The following is a 24,739-nucleotide window of genomic DNA, read 5'->3' as shown; positions in this document are numbered from 1 at the left end:
GGTCAAAAACATAATATACTATTATGATAAATATGAAGTATTGAATTACTTATTTAAAAAATGAAAATATAAAGATTGAAAACACAATAAAAAAATATTTACAAAAAATGCACATAATCTATCACTAGGGATGGAAAAACTTCCTTCTGACTTGAACAGTCTTTGGCCAAACTAAAAACCCTAACACCCTAACCTACCCAACTCTAATTTTCCAACATTGAAATCTATAACATGCATGAGTATAACGACCACACAGCCGAACACATCATGAATGTTTTTGCAATGTTCTATTCTATCTAGTACTACTGTATTTGTAAGGTCGAAAAAACATAATACCTATTATTACGATGAATATGGAGTATTGAATTACTTATTCGAAATATGAAAATATAAAGATCAAACTATTTGAGTGAAAAACATCAATAAACAAAAATATTTACAAGAAAGATGTACATAAATTCATCACTAGGGATAGCCCTTAATGGAAAAGCTTTCTTCTAACTTGAACGGTCTTTGGCAGGGTGCGAATTCTCATTTTCAACTCATAGTTTAGTTTTATATGGATCAGTTTATCTACACAAAATTGTTATGAGTAGAACACTCCCTGAACCAATTCGGAAAACCTCCATCTATTGCGGCCATACACATATCAAGAATTGTTTTCTTGACTTTTTGCTTATGAATTACATGATCTATCTCCTTTAGTTAGACAAGATAGTTAGACATATGTCAATAACTGATCTGAATTCTTCTGAAGGAACCTTCAGACCTCCAAAATCAGTCGCAATTTTTGAATCATATGCCTTGAAGTAGACGAATAGTTCGTCACTGCGTTCCAGTACGGTGTTCTCCTTGCACATATATTTTGCACAAACAGCACAGTCAAACTTTTTTTGCACATAATGTATCACTACTCCACTCAGGTATGTAACCGCACTGGCTCTTAAAACCGAATCTCCCTCATCGTATTGGGTAGTTTTGACGTAGATGGTTGATTTGGCATCTTTAACATCATGAAACTGGACATTATCATTTAAGGGCTTTGCCAACTCCCCTTCGTCATCATCTTCACTAGAGCTGCTGTGAGCGGTTGATGAGGGGGCGGCTGTCATGGTAGAGGCGGTTGTTGTTCCAGTGGTTGTCTCACTCAGCTCATGAAGCTCCATCACCTCGTCATCATCTGCCTCGCAGTTGGATGCCTCAGCTGGGTGCAAGAGGCTTGTTGCAAGCCGCCATCTCAAAGCCCTGTTGACATGCACCAACAATTATTATTAAGGCTGTGCAAAGGCAAAAAATAAACTTTCTACTCATTATATTTTACTATGTTTTTCGATTTGTATATCATCAAGCTATCAAAATGAAAATGTTTTCTCAGGAAAACATTTTTTTTCGATCATTACTTTTTGAGATATGAGAGCCTGAAGTTTGAATTTTTGGGACAGAAAATATCAAATTCGGTAAGATATAAATCAATGAGATTTGGATAAAAATCTCATGTCAATTTAGACATGAGAAAGAGGCAATATTTTATATTCATTGTAGTTCTGATTTTTTAGGGTTTGTATGCATAAGAGAAGTCCAGAACCAATTTTCGCATGCAAAATTTTCTTGTACAGAGTGGCCCAAATACCTAATATGTCTGGTTCATTCTCCAGTTCTGAGCTATTACAATCAAATCCAGTCATTGGACAAAAAAATCGTCTCTCTCCTTTTTTACTGTACATAAAATTCAGAATAAAATGAAATCATTCAGACCTCTCTAACTTCAATCAGTTCTATCCTACAGTTTTTCCAAAACAAGTAGAATTTCATGGAAAAATCAATTTTGATAAATCTTATAGTATTTAATCAACAATATCTTCCGATTGTCACAATTCAAAAATGTATAATTCAACATCCTACTAGGCGTAATTTTGTGCTCTACAATCTGAGAACAGGTAGAACGCTCTATCTCAAAGATTTTCAGGACACCTCAAGGATCGAAATTTCATTCATAACTTTTGATACAATTTTCGGATCTTCCCGTACGCTCTTTCTTTTCGGCTTGTGAAGGTAGTTGGAAATCATATATCATGAGTCAAGTTCCCAAGAGAAATGGGAAATTTTTTGTTGAGTGTACACTGTACTTCAACCCATATTCCATACACAAAATAATGACAATTTATTCATTCAATGCTGCATATCTTATGAAATAATTCAGATATAAAATCAAAATCTAGTCAAGGATGTGAGGAATTTCCTCCTCTTCTCACTCCAATCAACAATACTTTCGATTTCAATACCATTAGAAAGTTGCAACCGATTAAAAAAGTGACGATTAAAGTTTTACCATTTTTTCGCAATTCCACTGTTAATCAAGAGTCTCTTAAACGAGGATCATACATCATAGAAACTCATGATTGGTTCTAAATTTTATCCTATAGGAGCTCAGTTACCTTAAATATTTATCTTCAACTACTGTTTTCCATCTTAGAACTACCGAGATCGTGAATATGAGGAGAATATCTTCAATCTCTTGATATTTTCAAGTGATTGAATCGTACCGTGCGTCCAAGTGAACTATGAATAAAAATGATAAAATCAACAGCATTTTTTGCGTTTCAAGTTTATCAACACGGTCGGAATTGATTAGCAGATTCAGCCACAAAGTTTCTTCTAAAAGGTCATGAAGATTATTTCAAAATCGATTTACGATTTTAGTTTTGCTCTTTATTGCTCTACTTATAATTTTGTATTATATCAAGCAAAGGAAATACATTTACGACAAAAATACACATACATAATAACAGGGGTAGGTAAATCTTTTTAAGAGTATCAATCAATTTCCTCCTTATAATATACAATGAAACTGGATGTTATTTTACTGAATGCTAAGAAGATTATAACTCTTATAAGTTTATAATGAGAGAAATTCATTGAATTTTCAAATTACTCCCTCTTCCCCAATCTCCCGCTAGACGGCTAGCCTAACAGCATTTAGTTCATATGCAAAATTAGAACTTTCCACTATGGGTACAGTCCATGAAAAGGTTGACAACCATTGGCTATTCAATGAAAACAAAAAGCAACTGAAATAATATATTTTAAGGTTAACAATCTTTGGCTATTCAATGAAAAAAAGTAACTGAAACAATATTATTGTTAATGAGCAGTTTTGACATCATTTATTAAAATCATTTTAGAACAATAATAGAGAAATATAATGCTGCATTACACAGCACCTCAAGAACATGTCATGATTAAAATTATTCCATGCTCTTTCTCAATTTTTAAGTTCAAAATCGCAATATTATGGATTAAATTAGATTGATTTAAATTTTTTCAATTATTGAATTGAAGTACATACGGTAATGTAATAAAGTTTGGATTATATTATATTTTATAATGGACAACAGTTTATCTGGCTACTCATTCACTTATTGTTTTCTAGTTCTTGTTGATTAGAAATAAAAATTAATCCTCTTTGTCACTGGAGACGCAGCATTCATGCGATCTGGAGAGTTGAGAGTAGCAAGTGATTAGAATAAGAAAAATGAATGTCTAGTCTATGTATTATTAGCAAAACAATGACATGCATGCATGCCTCAAGCCATAAATCCTGTCAGCAGTTGTTTTAGGGGTTGGGGGGAGAGAGTGGTGTGAACTGGTTTGTTGGAGAGGGAAGTGTAGGATGCCAATGACTCCCCACTACGTCCCCCTACAACAATACTAATCAAGCTCAGACAGAAATCGTCATTTGCGTATACAAGCGCTTTCTACCGGTATAAGTGATACTACACATTAGGCGAAACAATAGTCGGTAAGAATGTTCCCTCTGATCCTTCTCTGTGCTGTAGCTTAGCATTGGACAGCCCGTTCCAGTTAGTATAGAGTTCACTGCTTCTAGCATATTGCAATTTCAAAGCAAAAACCTAACCTATCCTTATGAAACATTATTAAATATAATCTAGATAAAACCTAACCATCAACCCTATTTTGTCAATTAGTTGAATTTCTACAGCAGCTTCTCTTTGTCTCAGAAACAGAGTAACGGCCAGCAACAGTCACAGTTATAACATGCGCGATACGGTGCTGTCTGAGACAGAGAGTGGTTTGTATGGCAAGATGCAACACCAGTCACAATCCAGTCAAAACCAGTCAAAATCCTAACCCCCTAACCAATCCTTTTACCTTTGATACATCAAAAAACATAACTCTACATAGACCCTAGCCCCTTCTAGCATATTGCAATTTTAAAGCAAAAACTAACCTATCCTAATGAAACATTATTAAATATAACCTAAATAAAAACCTAACCCCTAACCCTTTCACATTTGTTGAACGATAGACAAGGATAGCAACACCATTGCAAATCGAACACTACCATTATAACGTGGAACTTACTAAATATACTCAAAGAATACTTTTGATTAACTATGTTATAACTGTGACTGTTGCTGGCCGTTACTCTGTTTCTGAGACAAAGAGAAGCTGCTAACGCAAATGGTAACTTGGCATTGGCAATGGCAAGAGCAGCTTCTCTTTGTCTCAGAAACAGAGTAACGGCCAGCAACAGTCACAGTTATAACATAGTTAATCAAAAGTATTCTTTGAGTATATTTAGTAAGTTCCACGTTATAATGGTAGTGTTCGATTTGCAATGGTGTTGCTATCCTTGTCTATCGTTCAACAAATGTGAAAGGGTTAGGGGTTAGGTTTTATTTAGGTTATATTTAATAATGTTTCATTAGGATAGGTTAGGTTTTTGCTTTAAAATTGCAATATGCTAGAAGGGGCTAGGGTCTATGTAGAGTTATGTTTTTTTGATGTATCAAAGGTAAAAGGATTGGTTAGGGGGTTAGGATTTTGCTTTGAACCACATGTTTGTGAACATGTTCATGAAATGAACCACATGTTTGTGAACATGTTCATGAAATGAACCACATGTTTATGTTTTGTTCTAAAGATGACAAATAAATCTAAAGTATTAAATGTGAAAGGGTTAGAGGTTAGGTTAAATTTAGGTTATATTTAATAATGTGTTATTAGGATAGGTTAGGTTTTTGCTTTGAAATTGCAATATGCTAGAAGGGGCTAGGGTGCAGTTAGAGTTATGTTTTTTGATGTTTCAAATGTGAAAGGATAGGTTAGGGGGTTAGGATTTTGCTTTGAAATCCAAATTATTAAATGTGAAGGGGTTAGGGGTTAGTGGTTAGGTTTTTTTGGTTTATATTCAATAATGTTTCATAAGGTTAGGTTAGGTTTTTGCTTTAAAATTGCAATATGCTAGAAAGGGCTAGGGTCCAGGTAGAATTATGCTTTTTGATATTTCAAAGGTGGAAAGATAGGTTAGGATTTTGCTTTGAAATTGCAATATGCTGGAAGGGATTAGAGGTTTTTCAAATAGTTATGTTTATTGATGTTGTAATGTAGAAGGGGAGGTTGAGGGTTCGGTTTTTGTTTTGAAATGACAATATGCTAACTTAGTTATAGTGTTTTTTAAAATCAGTTAAATAGCAACTGTTATATTTTATTAATTATATATTTCAAAAGTACTCTTTCTTTTATTAAATAAAATGATAATATATTGATTATTATATTGGATTTAATGATGAATCATCATTGGATAATAATATCTTCATCAAATAGAATGACGATTGGCTCCGGCTACAGTGCTCGGTAACCATCATCACAAAGAACGTTACATTCAAAGAACTGACTGAATGGAACGGGAAAAACCCGTTGCTAACGCATGCGCGATACGGTGCTGTCTGAGACAGAGAGTGGTTTGTTTTGCGTTTTGGTGTTTTAGTTTTCTTTTGTCTCTGGTAGTTAAGTAGTTCATTTTATTTCAGTCCAATATCAATTTTATATATAAAATACTAAATGGAGTCAGAAGTAAGTAGCCTACTTGAAAATTTTATAAGTATTAAATCAAAATAGACGTACATAACCTAAAACTCAGTAAGTCCTTTTCCAATTAATTAACCATTACGGTATTTTTATTATTTATATCCTATCTCTTGTTAATAAAAAATGTCTGTTGTCTTCCAATCATATTATATATTATAATTTGTGAAAATTCGACTGAGTCGTCAATTGTCTTTTGTGTTTTTATTAAATTATGATTTGTGAATTGTGATTGTCAATGAAATAAATAAATGAATAAATTAAGAGTTTAGAGCATTATTGACCAATTGATACTTTGCTACATGATATTCATCAGATTAGATTAGAATATGTTTAATAGATCTGTAAAAACATGTTGATTTCAATCAACCGTTGACAACATTATGGTGTAAGTGCACGTCCAGTGCCAACATACCTATTATCAAATTTTTGGTTGGGATCGATTTAGTATGTTATTTTGAGCACAAAATAACAAAAATTAAACGGCGCTCACTATTGTTTTTAAAATAAACTAAGTTCAAAGTAGCACAATTTTACATGCATTTAACCTATGAGTAGCAGCCATTTTGATTATTGAAATCATCAAATTATGATATTCCTAATCTGAGTTTTCCTAACCCAAAGCTTTTCCTAACATAAAGCTTTTCCTAACCTTAAGCTTCTCCTAACCTTAGCTACTTATAGGTTAAATGCATGTAAAGTTCTGCTACTTTGAACTTAGTTTATTTTAAAAACAATAGATTTTGTGCTCAAAATAACATACTAAATCGATCCCAACCAAAAATTTGATGACAGGTATGTTGGCACTGGACGTGCACTTTAGCCCCAGCGGGATGTCGGCGATTCTCCTGCTCCCCTAAGTACAATAATGAACACTTGAAACAAAAGTTCAACAAGATGGCTCTGGACAATGTAATGATCAAAACAATTGAGACTGGTCATCTCACCATCACCAATATCACACTAATAATGTTGTACCTAAACCTAACACAAGTTTATACTCTAGACTAGATAAAACAAGTTTGAACTTGGACAAAATATCCAAGTAGCCCATGTTTTCAGCCTGAGCAAAAATTTCAATTGTATTAAACAGTCAAGTTAGCATGCATGGAAACATCAACATTTTGCAACACGGATATTTTGTCCAAGTCTTGACTTGTTTTAGTGTTTTTGACTTGTCAGTTTAAAAGTGTCTCAAAACTTATTCTCTAAAATTAAAGCAGTAGGTTATATATTTCAAATGACAGGTAAATCATAATTGCAATCCGTCTTCCATAATATTCAATCTATTATCACAGTAATCTTTACAATAATTTGTATTTCTAGCAATAACATTCAATAATCCTTAATATTGTGATAGTCATAGTGGGGTTGCTGGAATTCCGCCAGCCCTGAAAACCACCACTCACCAAAAAAATGGTCAGTTTCAACGGACGCCACCAAAGTGGAATAGTGAAAGACAAACTGGGTCTATTCCTATTTTACATCATCTATCATTCCTCTTAGCTTGTAGTAACATTAAAAAGGATGAAAAGTAAAGTAGCCTATTAAAAGTGTTCATTATAGGATTTATTATTAGTTTTAGTAATACTCTTATATTGGGAAATTTTATCATATTCAGGGAATCAAATTTATGGAAACATAATGTTAATATAATTTTTACTTGAATCTCCTTCTAGTATCCAACTGTATTGATAACAAAACTAAGATATTTATAGGCTCAGATTGGAGAATGTTGTCAATTTGCATGATCTATTTTATAGGTTAGTTCTAATATTATTAATGATCATCATCCTGGCTCTACTCAACTGGAAAATTCTATTGACCGAACCGTTGACTGCTAGACCAGTTACTCGAGATTGATAGTTGAATAAAAAAAAATGTCCTTCATAATATTCAACCAACAATATGATTCTTAACTCATTGACAAAATAATCATCTACAGCTCTGTAGCAAGATGCCACTTTGAAAACTTTGTCAACCTTTGATCAATAGAATATCTCGGCCTGGGGTGGTGGATTTCCGTGAGTTAACCAAGCTTGTCATGTGCGTTAAGCGTCAAGCTGGATAAAAAAAAGACTCAGTTTGTCGTCAACCCAGATTGACAAAATAGCCAAATTCGTTCCATTTTTTTTTGTTGTGGTTTTCTGCAACCCCTCATAGTGTTCACTGTTCGAAGTGACTTTGAATTATCATTAAAGGCTGAATTAGACTATGAGGATCAGTCAAATGTAAAGTCGATGAAATAATATCATGTCATACAATTCAAATAGATTTGTTCACCCTAAATCATGGTACATAATTACCAACTAGCAAATTTACCATTTTACCAATTAGCAAATTCTATCATTCTCCAGGATCTGAATGGGAGTAGATTCACCTGATCTGAAGGAGTGGTTATAGTCGAGTGAATCAGATGCTGATTCATAATTTAGTGACCTGGGCTCGAATCCCGGAATGAACAAAATATTTCTCCCAGCAACTCTCATGATGGACACATCAAGTCGTCGATCCCGGCTGTCTGAAAACAGTCGGTAGGTCATGTCAGAGGCTCTGAAATTGATCAATTATCTCATTTAGTAATTATCTCAATATATTCTTATTTAGTAATCCATTCTGTGAGTTTTCAATAATTGAAGCCACTTTGAAATGTTCTTGGTAACTGGAAACATTCTAATTCATTGCAGATGTCCACATGTGACCAGAGAACAGATAGCCAATCACCAGTCTCAGAGCACAATTCATTGAGTGGAGAATCAGATCCCAGGTTGACTAAGGCCATTGAAAAAGAAGTGTGTGGTAAGTATAGTGATAACATTGTTGATGTAATTCATAATTCAACTTGTATTTGCATTTTTTTTCATTAGTGTTCGCTGTGTGTTTCAAGTAGCCTTCAACTGCACCAATCACAGGGCCTGTCTCATGAACATTTAGAAGTCTCCTGAAATGAGAGCAGCTGACAGTAGGGTGTACAAACACTGTTGTGACATTCACCCTATGGAATCAGTGGCAATGATAATACCATATTTTTGCCACTTATTTATTACCAATGTTTTCCATAGTAGATAGCTGTGATGCAAGTTATATAACCAGGTTAACTATCAGAACTAATATTTATTTATTTTTCATTGATGAATCCTGAATTCAGTAGATTTGATATGCCATGGAATATTTTTTTCATTATTAAATATATTTTCAAAATTGGCAATGTGAAAAGATTATTCTCACCTTAACAATATATATGCAATTTTTAGTTCTTTGATTTTACTCTGTATTTTCTCCTGCCTATTGTACTCTCTCCCATCCTTCTTCTCTCATCCAACATCTTACACCTCTCCCATAACTTGTAATATTTTAAAATATGAAGACTCTTCTAGCTTTTTATCCTATGTAGGAGTTGTATTACCAATTCAATTAATATGTTCTATTGTCAGGATTATTATCAATTGATCAATAAAAAAGAAATAAGGATCACAGTCATCCTCAGTAAATCATCCTCCTACTGGTACTCTAACTCTTAACTCTTCCTCCTCCTTTTCTTGTACCTCCTCTTCCTTTCTCACCTCATCCTCTTCACCCTCTACATCATCCTCCTCCACCTCCTCCTTCTACTCCTCCTCCTCTTCTGCCTCTCCTTGACCTTTTACATTCTTATTCTGTTCTCTTTTCGGCCTTTTCTCTTAACTTACATAAGAATCCTTATCTACTAAATTTACTTTTTATTTAATTTACTAAATACCCTTGATATTGTATTGACTCTGTTCACAACACTGGAGTGAATCTCATGAGCTTGTTTGTATTTCAGGTGGTAGAACAGCCAAAGTAGTATCAGTAAGGTTGAAGGATTCGTTTGAAGGCCGCAATCAACAGAAGTTATGTCCATACCAGGTAAGAGGAGTGTGTCTGAGAGTTTTTTGTTTTGAAAGTCATTCCCAATTCGCTTATAAACTGTATTCAAATTATTTTCAATTTCTTGTTGTCATGTAAAATCTTGTTAACTGTTGTGTACCATACATATTTTCACTGTAGGCTTCCAACAACACTTTTGACTATTGTGTCTTTTGATTATGTTGTTCTCCATTCTATAGAGTATCTGTTACCAGTTTTTGCATGATCTGTTCCAATTATTTCAACTCGAGTCTTTCATGTCTCAATAAGTCATAGTAGAAACATGTTATCCACAGATTATATATGTTCATATTTCATCTATTTAGGCGCAGGTGCTACCCGTGCTCTGTAATGGTCTGTCAAAAGCTCAAATGGTTTGAATTTAGTGTTATATTTTCTTGCTATTTAAAATATAACCACTTTTAATATTTTACTATATAAAGATCTTTTGGTTGAGTATTCTATCATATGTAGGCATTGTATTACGAATTAAATGAATTCGTTTTATCTTCAACACTGTTATCAATTGATCAATAAAAATGGAAAAAAGGCCCACAATCATCATTAACAAATTGAGAATCTTTTTGCAAAATTCAAGTTAAACAGTTTAGTGGCATCTTAATTTCTGTTTTATAAATTATTCAAAACTGGGTAACAGTATTGAAAATCGCCCTATTTTTCCAACTCTTCCACAATCAAGTCTGCTGTAGTAAGGTCCACGTTATAATGGTAGTAATTGATTAACATTGATGTTGCTATCCTTGTCTATTTGACAGAGCAGATAGTGCTATCCTTTTCCAGCTCCACAACTTTGCCAGAACGTATTTTACAATATAGATATATAATTATTTAACAAAACTATATTGCAATATATACTGTTGGTAAATGCTACTTCTTATTCCTACACTTTTCATTTCACATAATAAAAAAGCTATTCACCCTAAAATTGTTACAATCACCCTTCTACAATACAGTCTGCTAGTCATCTAAAATTAATGACCTCATAAACCACTGTGAATAATGTAGTATATAATAATAATACAAGTCCTGGCATTGATTGTGAATGTGTATGTGTTGCAGATGGCGACAGTTACTTTTAAAAAGGAGGAAGAGGAGGAGGAGGAGGAGGATGAGGATGATAGCAGCCAACAACCAGCTGCAGTGGAAGATGATTGCAGCCAACAACATTATCTAATCCCTGGCTACAACATGATCTTCATCAAAGAGGAGGCATATGGTGAGATGCATTCTATTACTAACCGATTATTGATTGACCAGGGTCTACACTCCTTGCTTGGGTGATTAGATTGTGGCCAGCTTCCTCACATGAAGTGGTTTGATGTTTGGGAGTGGAAATCCTGTGTAAATGCTACTCCTGAATGGGCTGTCTGCCACATGTCAACCATGCACATGTACAGAACAAATGTGTAGTGTGTTAGATGTAATGTGTTCAGAATATTCCATGAAATTGCATGTATCAATCTAATGATGCTTGTCTACAACTTGTTATAGTATCGAACTTCTTCAATTTCATTAATTACCTCTGATAATCAATCCTTTATCACTATGGATAATTATCACCATTGGCTGCGAAGAAATATAATGAACTACCAGAATATTATATTACAACTACAAAATGTATTACCGTATTGAATTGTGACAAAAATGCACTCTTAACAAATAAGATATATATATATATATATATATATATATATATATATTATATATATATATATATATATATATATTATATTGAAAATACAGTTGATCATTATTAGCAATAATCAACATTTAATATTATATCAGATATGCTGGGAGGACTTGAATCAGAGTTGCCTACAAAAGAAGGCGGTTGTGACACAAAATTGTCAGATCATTATCCTATCATTTCCACTCACTCCATAATGTGAATTTCACTATATAATATCCTGCTTTCATAATTAACAAGTTGCATTATTGATGATTGCAGATGAGCTAGAGGCTGAAGGAAGTGCAGTGAATAGTGAACCAGAGATGTGGCCTTCAAACTGCAGCACATCTGGCCGAGACTATGCAATAGGAGTGGGTGGACTGAATGAGCATTCAATCTCTCCAGTGGAAAAGTGCACTGAGTTATCTGTGGCTGGTAAACAGACCAAGCTCTACAGCTGCGCTCTCTGTAGCTTTAAAACAGCACAGTTCAGTAATTTGAAGATACACATTAGAAAACATACTCGAGAAAAACCTTTCAGCTGCGAATTTTGTGATTTTAAAAGTGCTAGGTTAGGTGATTTGAAAGCACATACTAGAACACATACTGGAGAAAAACCTTTCAGCTGCGAGTTTTGTGACTACAAAAGTACTCTGTTAGGTAATTTGAAAAAACATATCAGAATACATACTGGAGAAAAACCTTTCAGCTGCAAGTTTTGTGACTTCAAAAGCGCTAGGTTAGGTGATTTGAAAGCACATACCAGAACACATACTGGAGAAAAACCTTTCAGCTGCAAGTTTTGTGACTACAAAAGTACTCTCTTAGGTAATTTGAAAAAGCATATCAAAATACATACTGGAGAAAAACCTTTCAGCTGCGAATTCTGTGATTTTAAAAGTGCTAGGTTAGGTGATTTGAAAGCACATACCAGAACACATACTGGAGAAAAACCTTTCAGCTGCAAGTTTTGTGACTACAAAAGTACTCTGTTATGTAATTTGAAAAAACATATCAAAATACATACTGGAGAAAAACCTTTCTGCTGCGAATTCTGTGATTTTAAAAGTGCTAGGTTAGGTGATTTGAAAGCACATACCAGAACACATACTGGAGAAAAACATTTCAGCTGTCAGTTTTGTAACTACAAAAGTACTCGGTTAGGTAATTTGAAAACACACATCAGAATACATACTGGAGAAAACCTTTCAGCTGCAAGTTTTGTGAGTTCAAAAGTGCTAGGTTAGGTGATTTGAAAAAACATATCAGAACACATACTGGAGAAAAACCTTTCTTCTGCGAGATTTGTGACTTCAAAAGTGCTCAGCTAGGTGATTTGAAAAAACATATCAGAACACATACTGGAGAAAAACCATCCAGCTGCGAGTCTCGTGAATACAAAAATGCTCATTTAGGTACTTTGAAAATACATACCAGAACTTTAAACAGCTGGAGTCAGAAAATCGGCTTTCCAAAACTGGGCATAGTTGTAGTTTCTATGATAATCTTTTTTTTCTCATTTATAGAACTGGAAACGTTTTTCCTTGTCGAAATGAAACATTCCCTAATAATTCATAATAACTGAAACTTTCAACTATTTCCTCTTTATCTCATTTTGTGTTCAATTTTATAGGTTTTTTCAAAATTTAAGTTAATTGAAACATGTATTATGACTTCCCTTTTCCCTTTTGGAAAGCCAATCTTCTGACTCCATCAGTTCAAAGTCTAGAACTTAGCTAAATCCCGAGTTCAGAAACCGGCCCTTACAATGGCTAGTCTTGTATAGAATAGTCATGTCCATAAGTCACATACTTTTCAAGATATATGTGAAAACCTAAAAATATTTTACCTTTGACGTTTCAACCACTCCCACCCCCCTAAGAACAGTGGGTAGGAGTGGAGACTCTTGATATATGTTTATCAACTTACTACCCTAAACGGAGCTGTGGGGTCAAGAATAGTCTGCCAGACATTTCCACTGTACCCTATTTAGAGCATTCATTGCCTGGACTATAAATGTTTAGGGATGAAACAAAAAACAAACATTTAAGAATATGAAAATATTATATTCACATTGTTCATCACACTGAATCTATATCAATAGTTTATAAAATATACTTTTTTTTAATATACAGTGATATTACACTATCATCAAATTAATATATACTTATTATTCAAATTGATGTTTAGTTCAATTTTATAAGTATCAGGTCTATTTATTTATAATATTTACACTTATCTTATCAACAAACTTTTCAAATTATATGAAGAACTCATTAAAGTTCCCTCAAAAACAGTTTGAAGTCTTTCTTCAAATTTTTTCACAGTAATACCACACTTATCACATTATTATTAAATTCTATTACAAATTTTTGATTTATGAACAGATTTTTTACAATTTCACAGGATCCTTGGAAGGATTTCACTGTTTTTCTCTCCATTTTTTCAAAACTTAGTGACATCAGTGGTAGGTCTCTTGGGCACTTTGGGAGGTTTTCTTTCAGCAGCCGAGATACGGTCTTTTATACCCTCCACACTGTTTGGTATATTGTAAGTAACTTGAATCAGTTGACTTGAGTTAGTTGACAACAGAACAGTTGTTAACTTTTTATTCATTTTATCAAATAACAATGAACACACTATCATGAACAACTTTCAGACATAACCTTTAACTAACCTGTGGTAACAAACCTAAACAGTTGTGGTTTGTATTTTAACAACAGCTTACCTTGAAAATTGCTAGCATCAACCAAAGACCTTGAAGAGATATAGACCCACAATGCCTATGCCTTCCCAATGATAGCTCTTTCTTGAAATTGAAGGCCGTCATTGGGGTATTTTAGCACGATATATATATATATAGGTTATATGTAACCTATAATATTTGTAATATTATAGGTTACAAAGGCATTGGTATGTAATAATCTTATAGGTTGCCCCCTCAATGGCTGATTTCAATTCCAAGTACAACACTAGCACTGCATGTGAGTCTATGAATCTTTAAGGTATTTGGCATCAACTGACTTATGGGTCACTCTGTAGATTATCAATTTGGTTTTTAGCATATTATATCTCAAACAATAAGCATCTTTCGGAAATTTTTGTGGAATACAAAATTAAAGAAAGCTTACAAACTATCCTACAAGTTTCACCTGTAACATTTTTCCATATCTGTCATAGTTTTATAGATATGAGCTCTTGAAGGTGTCACAATTTGAAGAAGCTACATGACTGAACAAAATTAGATAAATTATTATTATAATAAAAAACTGATTATTTTATTGCAATCCAATACTGCAGTTGTAGAAAAAAATCGAGTGGAAAGCTTCTTTATCACTCCCCTCGAAATTACTATGCTCCACTAAATGTCACATGTTAACTGTTTTGACTGCAGCTAAAAAGTCATGTTTTACCCTCTACATAAATAATTATTGTAATATCAAAGATTACAAAGGTCTTGATATGTGATAAAGCTTTCGTTATAAGCTATGTGTTAAAGATAATAGATACAGCCTTAGCAGACCTCTTATATTTTGTCACACAAAACTAGGAACAAAAGAAAAAGGTATCCGCAATCTTTCTAGATCTTAAGTAGGCCTTCGACAGTCTGGACTGGAACATTCTAAAAACATAAATTTACAAAATAGGAATACTAGGCCAAGCAGGGAAGTGGTTGGAAGACTATCTAGCAGACAGATACCAATGCGTGGAGCTTAGATACAAAAACAAAGGCAAAACCATGACCACCAGATCCCTAGCCCAACCTATGAAAAACGGAGTACCGCAGGGATTTGTTCTGGGACCATTATTATTTATTTACATAACTACGGTTTGCCCAAACAACTTCCAATGTTTTCTAAATGTATTCTATTCTGAATGAAAACACAAATTTGCAAAGTACCACAAATTATGAATATAAATAATTATGATTATGAAATAATTATGAATATATAAATGAAACACAAATTATGGAAAGTACCACAACATCACTCACAACACAACTGTAAATGTATTCTATTCACTGACAACACAACTTTAATCACAAATGGGAAAGACCAGGACGAACTACAATTAAAATATAATACTACCATAGCTTCAACAAAAACAGCCCTGACAAACCTAAAATTTAATATAAACCCCTCCAAAATTACAGTACCGTAATGAACTTCAATACAAGATCAAGAAATGCAACCGAAAACCAACTAAATACCGATGAAGAGGTGACAGATACAGCTCGATTTTTGGGAATCACACTTGATGCACACCTGACATGGGACAAACACATTGAAAAGTTGGTAGGTAAACTATCCTCAGCCCTCTATGCCATCAAACGTATAAAGGCAATAGCTGACAAAAAACTGCTCTTATAGCTTACTACTCACTATTTGCATCACATATGGGCTATGGAATAAAAGCATGGGTAGCAGCCCCGCAGACCTACATTGTGCAAGTTCTAATTCTCCAAAATAAAATAATTCACCATAAGATACACACTGCAAACCATACTTCTTCATACAGGATAGGATCCTCACTGTAACATCCCTATACATTCTTAAAACAATCATGCATATAAAAAAATTCGAATCAGACAAGCCTCACAGAAGAAAAATCCACGAGCACAACAAAAAAAGAAAAAATGATTTTGAAATTCCCTACAACAGACTAAAAAAATCACAAAAACAGCCAGAATCTTCAGGGTGTAAATTTTTCAACTGCCTAGGGGTTGACCTCAAACAGATTGAATCTCAAAACCAATTCAAAAAGTATCTGCCTGAGTGCCCTTTGTATTCAGTACAAGAATTGATGGAGCTAAGCACTCAACAGATCCTCCACTGATACCCTGACCTAATCCTCCTCCCACCTTACCTGACGTGCCCCTGATCTCAATGACATAGGTGGTAAAAAGAAGAGTATAGTAAAGATAATCTTCCAGGTTGCCTCCTTAATGGCTGATTTCAATTCCAAAAGGTCTATAAATACAGGTCATGACACAATCCCATGATGCATTGCAAAATCACCATTTATGGGGTTCTAGTTCACCAATTTCCATTTTTTTTTTTATTTTAAGCTGTTAACATTGTAGATTGAATTGAACATAACATGATGTGTTATTAGTAATTGGAATTGTAAAAATAATTGCTTCTTCAAATTAATTCGTTTGTTCTATTCTTCAACTGTGATTCAACTATTCATCGATTTCTTCGCATACTTACGCTGATAAACTTAGTCAAGTTCACAATCTCGTGTGGGCTTCAATTGCCATTCTTCGAACGATTGGCTTCACCTCTTGAAACTTAAACTTTCAAGTTCATCATCTCTACCGTTTGGAAATCATTCTAAAAATTCCACAACTTGAAGGTCGGATTATTTGTTTGGAATTCTACTTGCTCCTGTTCTCATTTCCACTGGGGGATTTGCCTGCTGTGGTGGACGCTTCCATGCTTGTCATCGCATGGCCAGATCACATCATCGCTTGCTGATGTCCTGTTCCTGTGGGTATTGCGGATTCATTGCCTGTCTGCCTGGCTGCATCTCCTCTTCAAAATTTTATTCAGGTTACGTAAATCGTTCTATTCAATTTTCATTTACGTATGTATTACTTAATTGTTTTGTTGATGTCTATCTTGACATTCAATTCACTAAGGCCACCGACGCCTATTAATTCATTGGATTTGACAGCTACCCTTGGCTTTACAAGTGATTTTCTGAGGCCACTGCCGCCTATTAATTGTTTTGTTGATGTCTATCTTGACATTCAATTCACCAAGGCCACTGACGCCTATTTATCGTTCTATTGATGTCTATCTTGACATTCAATTCACTGAGGCCACCGACGCCTATTAATCGTTCTAATTGATGTCTATCTTGACATTCAATTCATTGAAGGCCCATGTCGCCTGTATTTAACCTGGACAATCTTTACATTGTATTTATTAGCTACCCTTAGCTCTTAAGTGATATTTTAAGGCCAGTGACGCCTATTAATTGTTTTGTTGATGTCTATCTTGACATTCAAATCACTGAAGGCCTATGCCGCCTATATAATTGTATTCAATTAGCCCTTAGCTCTTAAGTGTCAATCCAAGGCCACTGACGCCTATTTATCCTTCTATTGATGTCTATCTTGACATTCAATTCACTGAGGCCACCGACGCCTATTAATCGTTCTAATTGATGTCTATCGTGACATTCAATTCATTGAAGGCCCATGTCGCCTGTATTTAACCTGGACAATCTTTACATTGTATTTAATAGCTACCCTTAGCTCTTAAGTGATATTTTAAGGCCAGTGACGCCTATTAATTGTTTTGTTGATGTCTATCTTGACATTCAAATCACTGAAGGCCTATGCCGCCTATATAATTGTATTCAATAGTAGCACTATTTCATTGGATTTGACAGCTACCCTTGGCTTTACAAGCGATATTTTAAGGCCAGTGACGCCTATTAATTGTTTTGTTGATGTCTATCTTGACATTCAAATCACTGAAGGCCTATGCCGCATACACTTATATACAATAGCTTACAATACAGCAAAATTATAGATGAATTTACATAATATAGACTAAGAAAATAATTATTGAACTGTATATGATATGAAAAAGCAATTTGTAATATAATAACTATAGATAATAATTATATTGTTATGCATCTACATAAATTGGCGGAGCTTTGGACATATCAATGTCCATTCTTCGGAAAGAATATTAAAAATATCCTCCCCACTAACTCTCTACCAAAACGTTAATTTCATTATTTAAACTAAGGATTTATTTATTAATGGAAATATTGTAAAAGTTTTAATCAATATGAATATTTAAGAGAAAAAAAACAGAAAATTGATAAAGTAAAATAATTATATAGGTAGATAAGATCAAATAATTGATTAATAAAATGAAGTAGGCTGAAAGTAGATCAGGGTAATCAACTTTCAGTAATATACAGCAGTATGCAGTGGATAATGAAATAACATGAGTTTATATATATATATACAATTCGTTCTATAACAGGTTTAAGGTTTGTATTTGTGGGATGGGTGGGGGATGGTTGTCATGTGATCGTTCTAGGGCCGGACAGTTTCAGTCATTTGTTCCAAAAGATGTTTTTTTAAAGTCAGGATGAAGCTCGCTCGGCTCTCGATGGACCTGATAGAAACAGGAAGTGCATTCCATGCACGACAGGCACTGACTAAGAAGGATTTTGTGAAAATAGTAGTTCGATGATTGGGTATCCTTAAAGTACTTTCTCCGGTTCTAGTATGTGAAGCATCTATCCTCCTACCTTCAGAGACAAATTTGAAATCATCTTTAAAATAGTTCGGATTACCGTATTTCAAGATATCTCTAACAAGCTTGACTATTCGAAAAAGCCTCTGATCGGGAAGCTTCAATGTTGAACTAGCAATGTGGGCTGGGGTGATATGATCATGGCGTTGGAGAGAGTAGACGAAACGTAGACAATAATTTTGGCAACGCTGTAGTTTATCATTCAGAGTGACTTGCATATCGTTAAGAACAGAATTACAATACATTAAATGTGGGAAGATGAGAGATTGAACCAATAATAATTTAATGTTTCTAGGGAGGATATCGTGCATTTTCTTCAATGCATGCATGGCTGAGAATACCTTTTTACAAGTTTTGTTCACTTGTTCTGACCAGTCAAGAGTATTATTCATAATAATGCCTAAATTTTTAACTGAGCTACAGTAAGGAATGTCATTACCATCTACACTAATTTTGTGAATCGATTCAAGGTCAATATTGTTTATAAGACGAGAATATCCAATTATAATGGGCTGTGTTTTGATGGGATTAAGCTTAAGGCCATTTTTCTTTGTCCATTCCACTATCGAATTGATATCCTGATTCATTATTCCAACTGTTTCGTTAATTTTTGTTATGGGACAGCTTAAATATATTTGAAGGTCGTCTGCATAAGTATGGAAACTGGAGAATTTGATAATGGAAGAAAGGTCATTAGCATACAAAGTGAAGAGGAGAGGGCCTAAAATTGAACCTTGTGGTACTCCATGCATAACGTTTTTCCAAGTAGACTTTTTGTCACCGACAGATACACATTGTTTCCTACCTAATAGATAGGATTTAAACCAAACTAACGAGTTGTGACTGAAACCAAGAATAGCCAACTTATTCAGAAGGACTGTATGATCAACAGTATCAAATGCTTTAGAAAAATCAAATAGGGTGAGGATGGTGCATTTTCTTTGGTCCATAGCTAACCTTATATCATCAGTGACACGAAGCAGAGCTGTTTCAGTTGAATGGAATTTTCTAAAGCCTGATTGAAAGTTATGAAGCTTACTATTGTTGTCTAGAAATTTTACAACTTGAGCATGAATGAGTCTTTCTAGCACTTTGGACAATGCAGGTAAAATACTGATTGGTCTAAAATCCTCAACTTTATTGGGTGATGGAACTTTATTTAGAGGGCGAACCAGAGCAAACTTCCAGTTTTCAGGGAAAATGCCTTCTTCAATTGACTTGTTGAAAATGTATGTAATGGTTGGTAAAACAGCAAATAACATTTTCTTGATAAATTTAATAGGAATTTTGTCAACACCCGTAGCATTACTATGAATACGTTGAATTGCTCTGAAAGTGTCTTCTTCTGAGATTGGATGGAAATGAAATTGATCAGTAATTGGTAAATCTAAGTTTGTAACCTGCTCTTCAAGATCATCGATATGATTAGCAATGACAACTTCGTCGCGTTGGTTAGAGTGTGAAACGAAATGGTCATTTATATTGTTCAATGGTAAGTCAATTTGTGGATTCGATTTCTGTTTGCCAAGCCCGAATTCTTTTATTCCCTGCCAAAGTGATTTAGAGTCTTGTCTGTTGTTTGTCATAAACGAATTCAAGTACCTAATCTTTGAGTTCCGTAATTCCTGTTTAACTCTATTTCTAAGGCTCCTATACTCTATCAAACTGTCCAAGTCAAATGTCTTTTTAAATTTTCTATGTGCTTTGTCTCTACGTCCCATCATCTTAAGTATGTCTTCAGTCATCCACGGTACTCGTCGTTTTCTATTAATCCTCCTTGTCACATAAGGTGCATGTTTGTCATACAAAGTCAAAGTCCAATTCTCGAAAGTCTTGACCATGTCATCAACTGAGGGTAATGCTTCAATTTGATGCCATGGAGTCTGAGCCACATCAGTCAGGAAGGCGGCTTCATCAAAGTTTTTGAAGTCTCTATAAGTGATAATTTTCTGTTCTGGCTTGGGTATCTTATGGGAAAGTACACAGTAGATCAAATCATGTCTAGAAATAGCTGGGACTGAGATTTGGCCTGCTTGAACAACCTCATTGGGATCACTAACAATGAGAAGGTCAATGAGTGTGTCTGATTCATTAGTATGATGAGTTGGATCGAGAGGTAAAATAGTCATGTTTAGGCATTGGAAAATTGTAGTCAGTTGAAAGTAGTCAAAGTTCCGATTTGTCATGTTCAAGTCGGTGTTCATATCCCCCATAACTAGTATACGGTTATAACAAGGCATAAGAGAAAGCAAGGCACTTTCGAAATCTGTGAAATGACCTATTTTTGGTGGGCGATAACAGATACCAACGAGTAATTTATCAGTACTAGATAAGGATAATTCAAGTAGCATAAACTCTGGTCTGGAACAATACTCTTGTTTAGATGTGATTAAAACTTTTGTTTTGATACCATCTTTCACATAAATTGCTACACCCCCACAAGCTTTATTTAATCTATCATTCCGGAAAAGATTATATCCAGGCAAAGCAACAAAATTTGATGGAATACTAGGCTTCAAAAATGATTCGGAAATTCCGATTATATTGAAGTCCTGAAAACGGAAGATTGCTCTGAGTTCATCAATGTGGCAGCTGAGGGATTGTACGTTAAGGTGAGCAGCCTTGAAAAGTTTTTTGAAAGAGTGGAGCTTATTTGCTAGAAACATACCTGCGTCATTATTACTATTATTGAAATAATCATACCTACTTGAGGGCGAGCGAGCTGACGTGTCAGTGAGAGGCATCATGGAAGCAGCAGACCAATCGTGAACCGACCTCAGAACGACACATGACGGGGAAAATGGGGATGAAACTGATAAAACTTAACCTAAATGAAAAAGTCTCTTGATTCGAGTGCATTCAGTATGCCTTGGCAGTTCGGCTCCCTTCACTATTTATAGCACTAGTTCAAAAAATTCACTAAACACAATAAGATGTAGATGTGTGGAGTTCCGGTGATGAATAATCCTAATGGTGAATAAGATGAAGATTGAGGAAGAACTTGTAGTGGGAGATCTAGTCCAAGTGGAGATAGAGCGAGTAGGTATCCGGTAGTGGAAGAATCGGGTCCAAGTGGAGGTAGAGCGAGATTCAGATTCAGATTCCTTTATTCATGTCAGAGTCCAGCAGATAATCCAATGTGGTGGGCAGTTTGCAGTGGTAGATGCTGATGGGAGCGAGCAGGTGGGGGAGCGAGAGAGAGCCAGGGCGGCGGCAAGAGAGAGCGCGTGCGAGAAGTCACAGGAACCAGGTCTGAAAACAGGAAGAAAACTCCAGCAGAAACACAGCAGAAAAAAGTACAGAAAGTATATGAAAATCATTAAGAGGATAGACAATTAAAAGAGAGTGTACAGAGAGATGGAAATAAGAACGAGAAATATGAATCAGTAGATTGATTTCAAATTGCAGTTGACGGTTGTTAGAGAGAAGAATGTGAAGAGAGGACTAAGCTGTGTGAGAATACACATAGATTATGTAAGATTATTGTCTAAAAAGGTGGATGAAGAGAGAGATATTAGAAGAAAGTAGTAAATATCCGGTGCATAAAATGAGGTAGATAATAAGAAAATGAAATTGGAGGGATGAGAAAAACCGAAGGAGAGAGAGAGGGAGTGAGTAAGAGAGAGCGAAGGGATTGATACAGATAGCATAGAGTACAGTGTTAATGATCTGGTATAGAAATGAAGTAAGCATGTCTATATTATTAAAAATATACAGTATAACTAGTTTTGAGCATGAATTGAGCTAATTTGGAGGGAGGTCAGAATGAGAAGAGGTAGGAAGAGAAGAAATTATAGAAGTTACAGACAGGTAATACTGCATATAAGAAAACAGAATAACGGATATATAAATAGAATACGCGAATAGAAGGTTGGAATGTGACTATGGTGAAAATCACAATAGAAGTGCCAATCATAAGTTTACCGTCATTATTACGATGACTGTTATTTCTGTTATTGTTGTCAATTCCACGAAAAGTCAACTTGAATCCTGCTGTAAGTTTACTATACACACTAGTAATATACATGTGGAGACTGGATTCAGGCTTTGTTGATAAACAGAAATGGATTTAATAGATTATGGATTGACAATGAACTGAGATGAGGAAGAAGCGTTATAAACTCAGCAATTCGAAATAGGTTATAAATGTATTATTAAAGTGAACTTAGGTTTCGGAGCAATTTTCATAATTTTATCAGCAGTGGAAAAGGTTCTATTTTTGTACTATGCTATCGTTAGATAAAAAGTGACACATTGGATTAGCTGGAAACATCATTCGGTTATGTCTTATGTCTAATGGAAAACTAGTTTCCTGATTGAGTATTGGATGATTCAATCAGTAAAAACGTTTCAGTATACTAGATGAATAATTGCTATAACTAAATTGATATAGCTTTATTCCAGTTATATTTTTTCCATGAAAACAGTATTATATAATTATGTTCAAAAAGCAAAAATTAATTTTAAGATTCGTAAACATAGAATCCAGTTATATTTTTTCCATGAAAACAGTATTATATATGTTCAAATGGCAAAAATTAATTTGGTAAAAATGGTATCTATAGGGCAATTGTCCAACAAAAAATAAAAGACTGAAAAAATGAAAAGAGAGAAGAGTGATGATTACATGAAGAGGCACAATTGAAATAATGAGAGCTCACCTTTAGTAGGAAGATATGACGTGCCAACACCGTGAAGTGTTTACTGGAGGTCGGCAAGACGCTCGGCGGTGTAGATGCGTCGTCCAGGTCCCTCTCCGACGGCGTACTTGATGCGGCCATCGACTGTCCACGTGTTTCTTATCCCGTACTTGTTTGCTGCTGCGTTCAAGAGTGCCAGTCGGTGTTTCATCAAGTCCTCCCTCACGGTGATGCCAGTGTTCTTGAGCATCCGCTTGGCTGCGAACACCCTCTGCCTCGTCCGGTAGCCGTCGAACCTCACGATGATGGGACGATGACGCTCCTTGCCGGCTGCTCTGCCCGTGTCCTGACCTGGCTGCTGGATTGGTCCCACTCGATGCAAACGATGAATGTCGTCGATCTTCAATTCCACATTCAGCTTCTCCTTGCAGACTCGCTGAACAATCTGGTCGGTGGACTCCCCCTTGGTCTCCGGAATTCCAAAGAATCGCAGGCAGGTATGGCGACCATATTGTTCAAGATCGTCGATTTTTAATTCTGTCTCCTTCTCAATTGCTGCCATCCTCTGCCGAAGTTCATTATTCTCACCCTGCAATCGATCCAATTCGGATTGGAAGAAGGAGAAAGCCTCTGCGACAGCTTGGTTTACTTCCTTGTTTATCCTCTGTAGAATTTCGTCGGCCAGTTGAGTTGTGTCTTGACAGGGAGGGGTCGTTGACACATGTACCGTTGCACGCCTACCTGCCTTTTGTGTGGGAGTTTCCTGCTTCTTACCGTTGCTCTTCACCATGTTGCAATAGATAAACCAAACTGTGGTCAAACTAATTGGAGGTTATGTAATACTATTTATTGTAATTACTGTGTAATTACAATGAAAATCAGACTTTTAAAAAATATTTTATTAAACTATGTGAAAAACTTAATCAACTAATGTAAAACTCGAATCGATTTTAACAAAATAACCCTACAAAATAACGCTTTTCAACAGAGCCGAACTGCACACGTGTTCACTCACTGACCATCAGAGGCGAACTCCTAGGTGACAGATACAGCTCGATTTTTGGGAATTACACTGGTAAACTATCCTCAGCCCTCTATGCCATCAAACGTATAAAGGCAATAGCTGACAAAAAAAAACTGCTCTGATAGCTTACTACTCACTATTTGCATCACATATGGGCTATGGAATAATAGCATGGGTAGCAGCCCCACAGACCTACATTGTGCAAGTTCTAATTCTCCAAAATAAAATAATAATTCACCATAAGATACACACTGCAAACCATACTTCTTCATACAGGATAGGATCCTCACTGTAACATCCCTATACATTCTTAAAACAATCA

General features: G+C 35.0%; 2 protein-coding genes across 4 annotated transcripts; one reads left to right on the top strand and one right to left on the bottom strand.

The window, feature by feature from the left end:
* Window positions 1–701: 701 nt before the first annotated feature.
* On the bottom strand, window positions 702–8,298 carry LOC120350820. Its single transcript, XM_039425707.1, has 2 exons — window positions 8,270–8,298; window positions 702–1,245 (listed from the first exon to the last, which is right to left on the bottom strand). Exon 2 carries the CDS (start codon window positions 1,164–1,166, stop codon window positions 702–704), a length of 465 nt encoding a protein of 154 aa, XP_039281641.1. The 5' UTR covers window positions 1,167–1,245; window positions 8,270–8,298.
* Window positions 5,753–13,764, top strand: LOC120351027 (gastrula zinc finger protein XlCGF8.2DB-like). 3 transcript variants are annotated; one of them, XM_039426904.1, is made up of 5 exons: window positions 5,753–5,877; window positions 8,577–8,688; window positions 9,695–9,777; window positions 10,858–11,014; window positions 11,747–13,764. In XM_039426904.1, the coding sequence occupies exons 1-5, from the start codon at window positions 5,866–5,868 to the stop codon at window positions 12,712–12,714; spliced, it is 1,332 nt and encodes a 443-aa protein (XP_039282838.1). In that variant the 5' UTR covers window positions 5,753–5,865; the 3' UTR covers window positions 12,715–13,764. The 3 variants fall into 3 exon arrangements, with proteins under 3 accessions (XP_039282838.1, XP_039282840.1, XP_039282839.1); XM_039426906.1 differs by having other exon boundaries at window positions 5,847–5,877; window positions 8,577–8,681; XM_039426905.1 differs by lacking the exon at window positions 5,753–5,877 and adding an exon at window positions 7,558–8,120.
* The last annotated feature ends 10,975 nt before the right edge of the window (window positions 13,765–24,739 follow it).

The sequence above is a fragment of the Nilaparvata lugens genome, chromosome 4 (genome assembly GCF_014356525.2).
Source record: "Nilaparvata lugens isolate BPH chromosome 4, ASM1435652v1, whole genome shotgun sequence".
NCBI classification, from domain to species: Eukaryota; Metazoa; Arthropoda; class Insecta; order Hemiptera; family Delphacidae; genus Nilaparvata; species Nilaparvata lugens.
Note: the sequence above shows the minus strand (reverse complement) of the source record. Positions and strands in the feature narration are given on the sequence as shown.

Bases quoted from the DNA above. Each gene is read 5' to 3' on its own strand.
- LOC120350820 (XM_039425707.1), bottom strand. From the start codon at position 1,166: ATGGAGCTTCATGAGCTGAGTGAGACAACCACTGGAACAACAACCGCC.
- LOC120351027 (XM_039426904.1), top strand. The intron at 8,689-9,694 runs GTAAGTATAGTG...TTTGTATTTCAG, and splicing joins CATTGAAAAAGAAGTGTGTG to GTGGTAGAACAGCCAAAGTA. The intron at 9,778-10,857 runs GTAAGAGGAGTG...TATGTGTTGCAG, and splicing joins AGAAGTTATGTCCATACCAG to ATGGCGACAGTTACTTTTAA.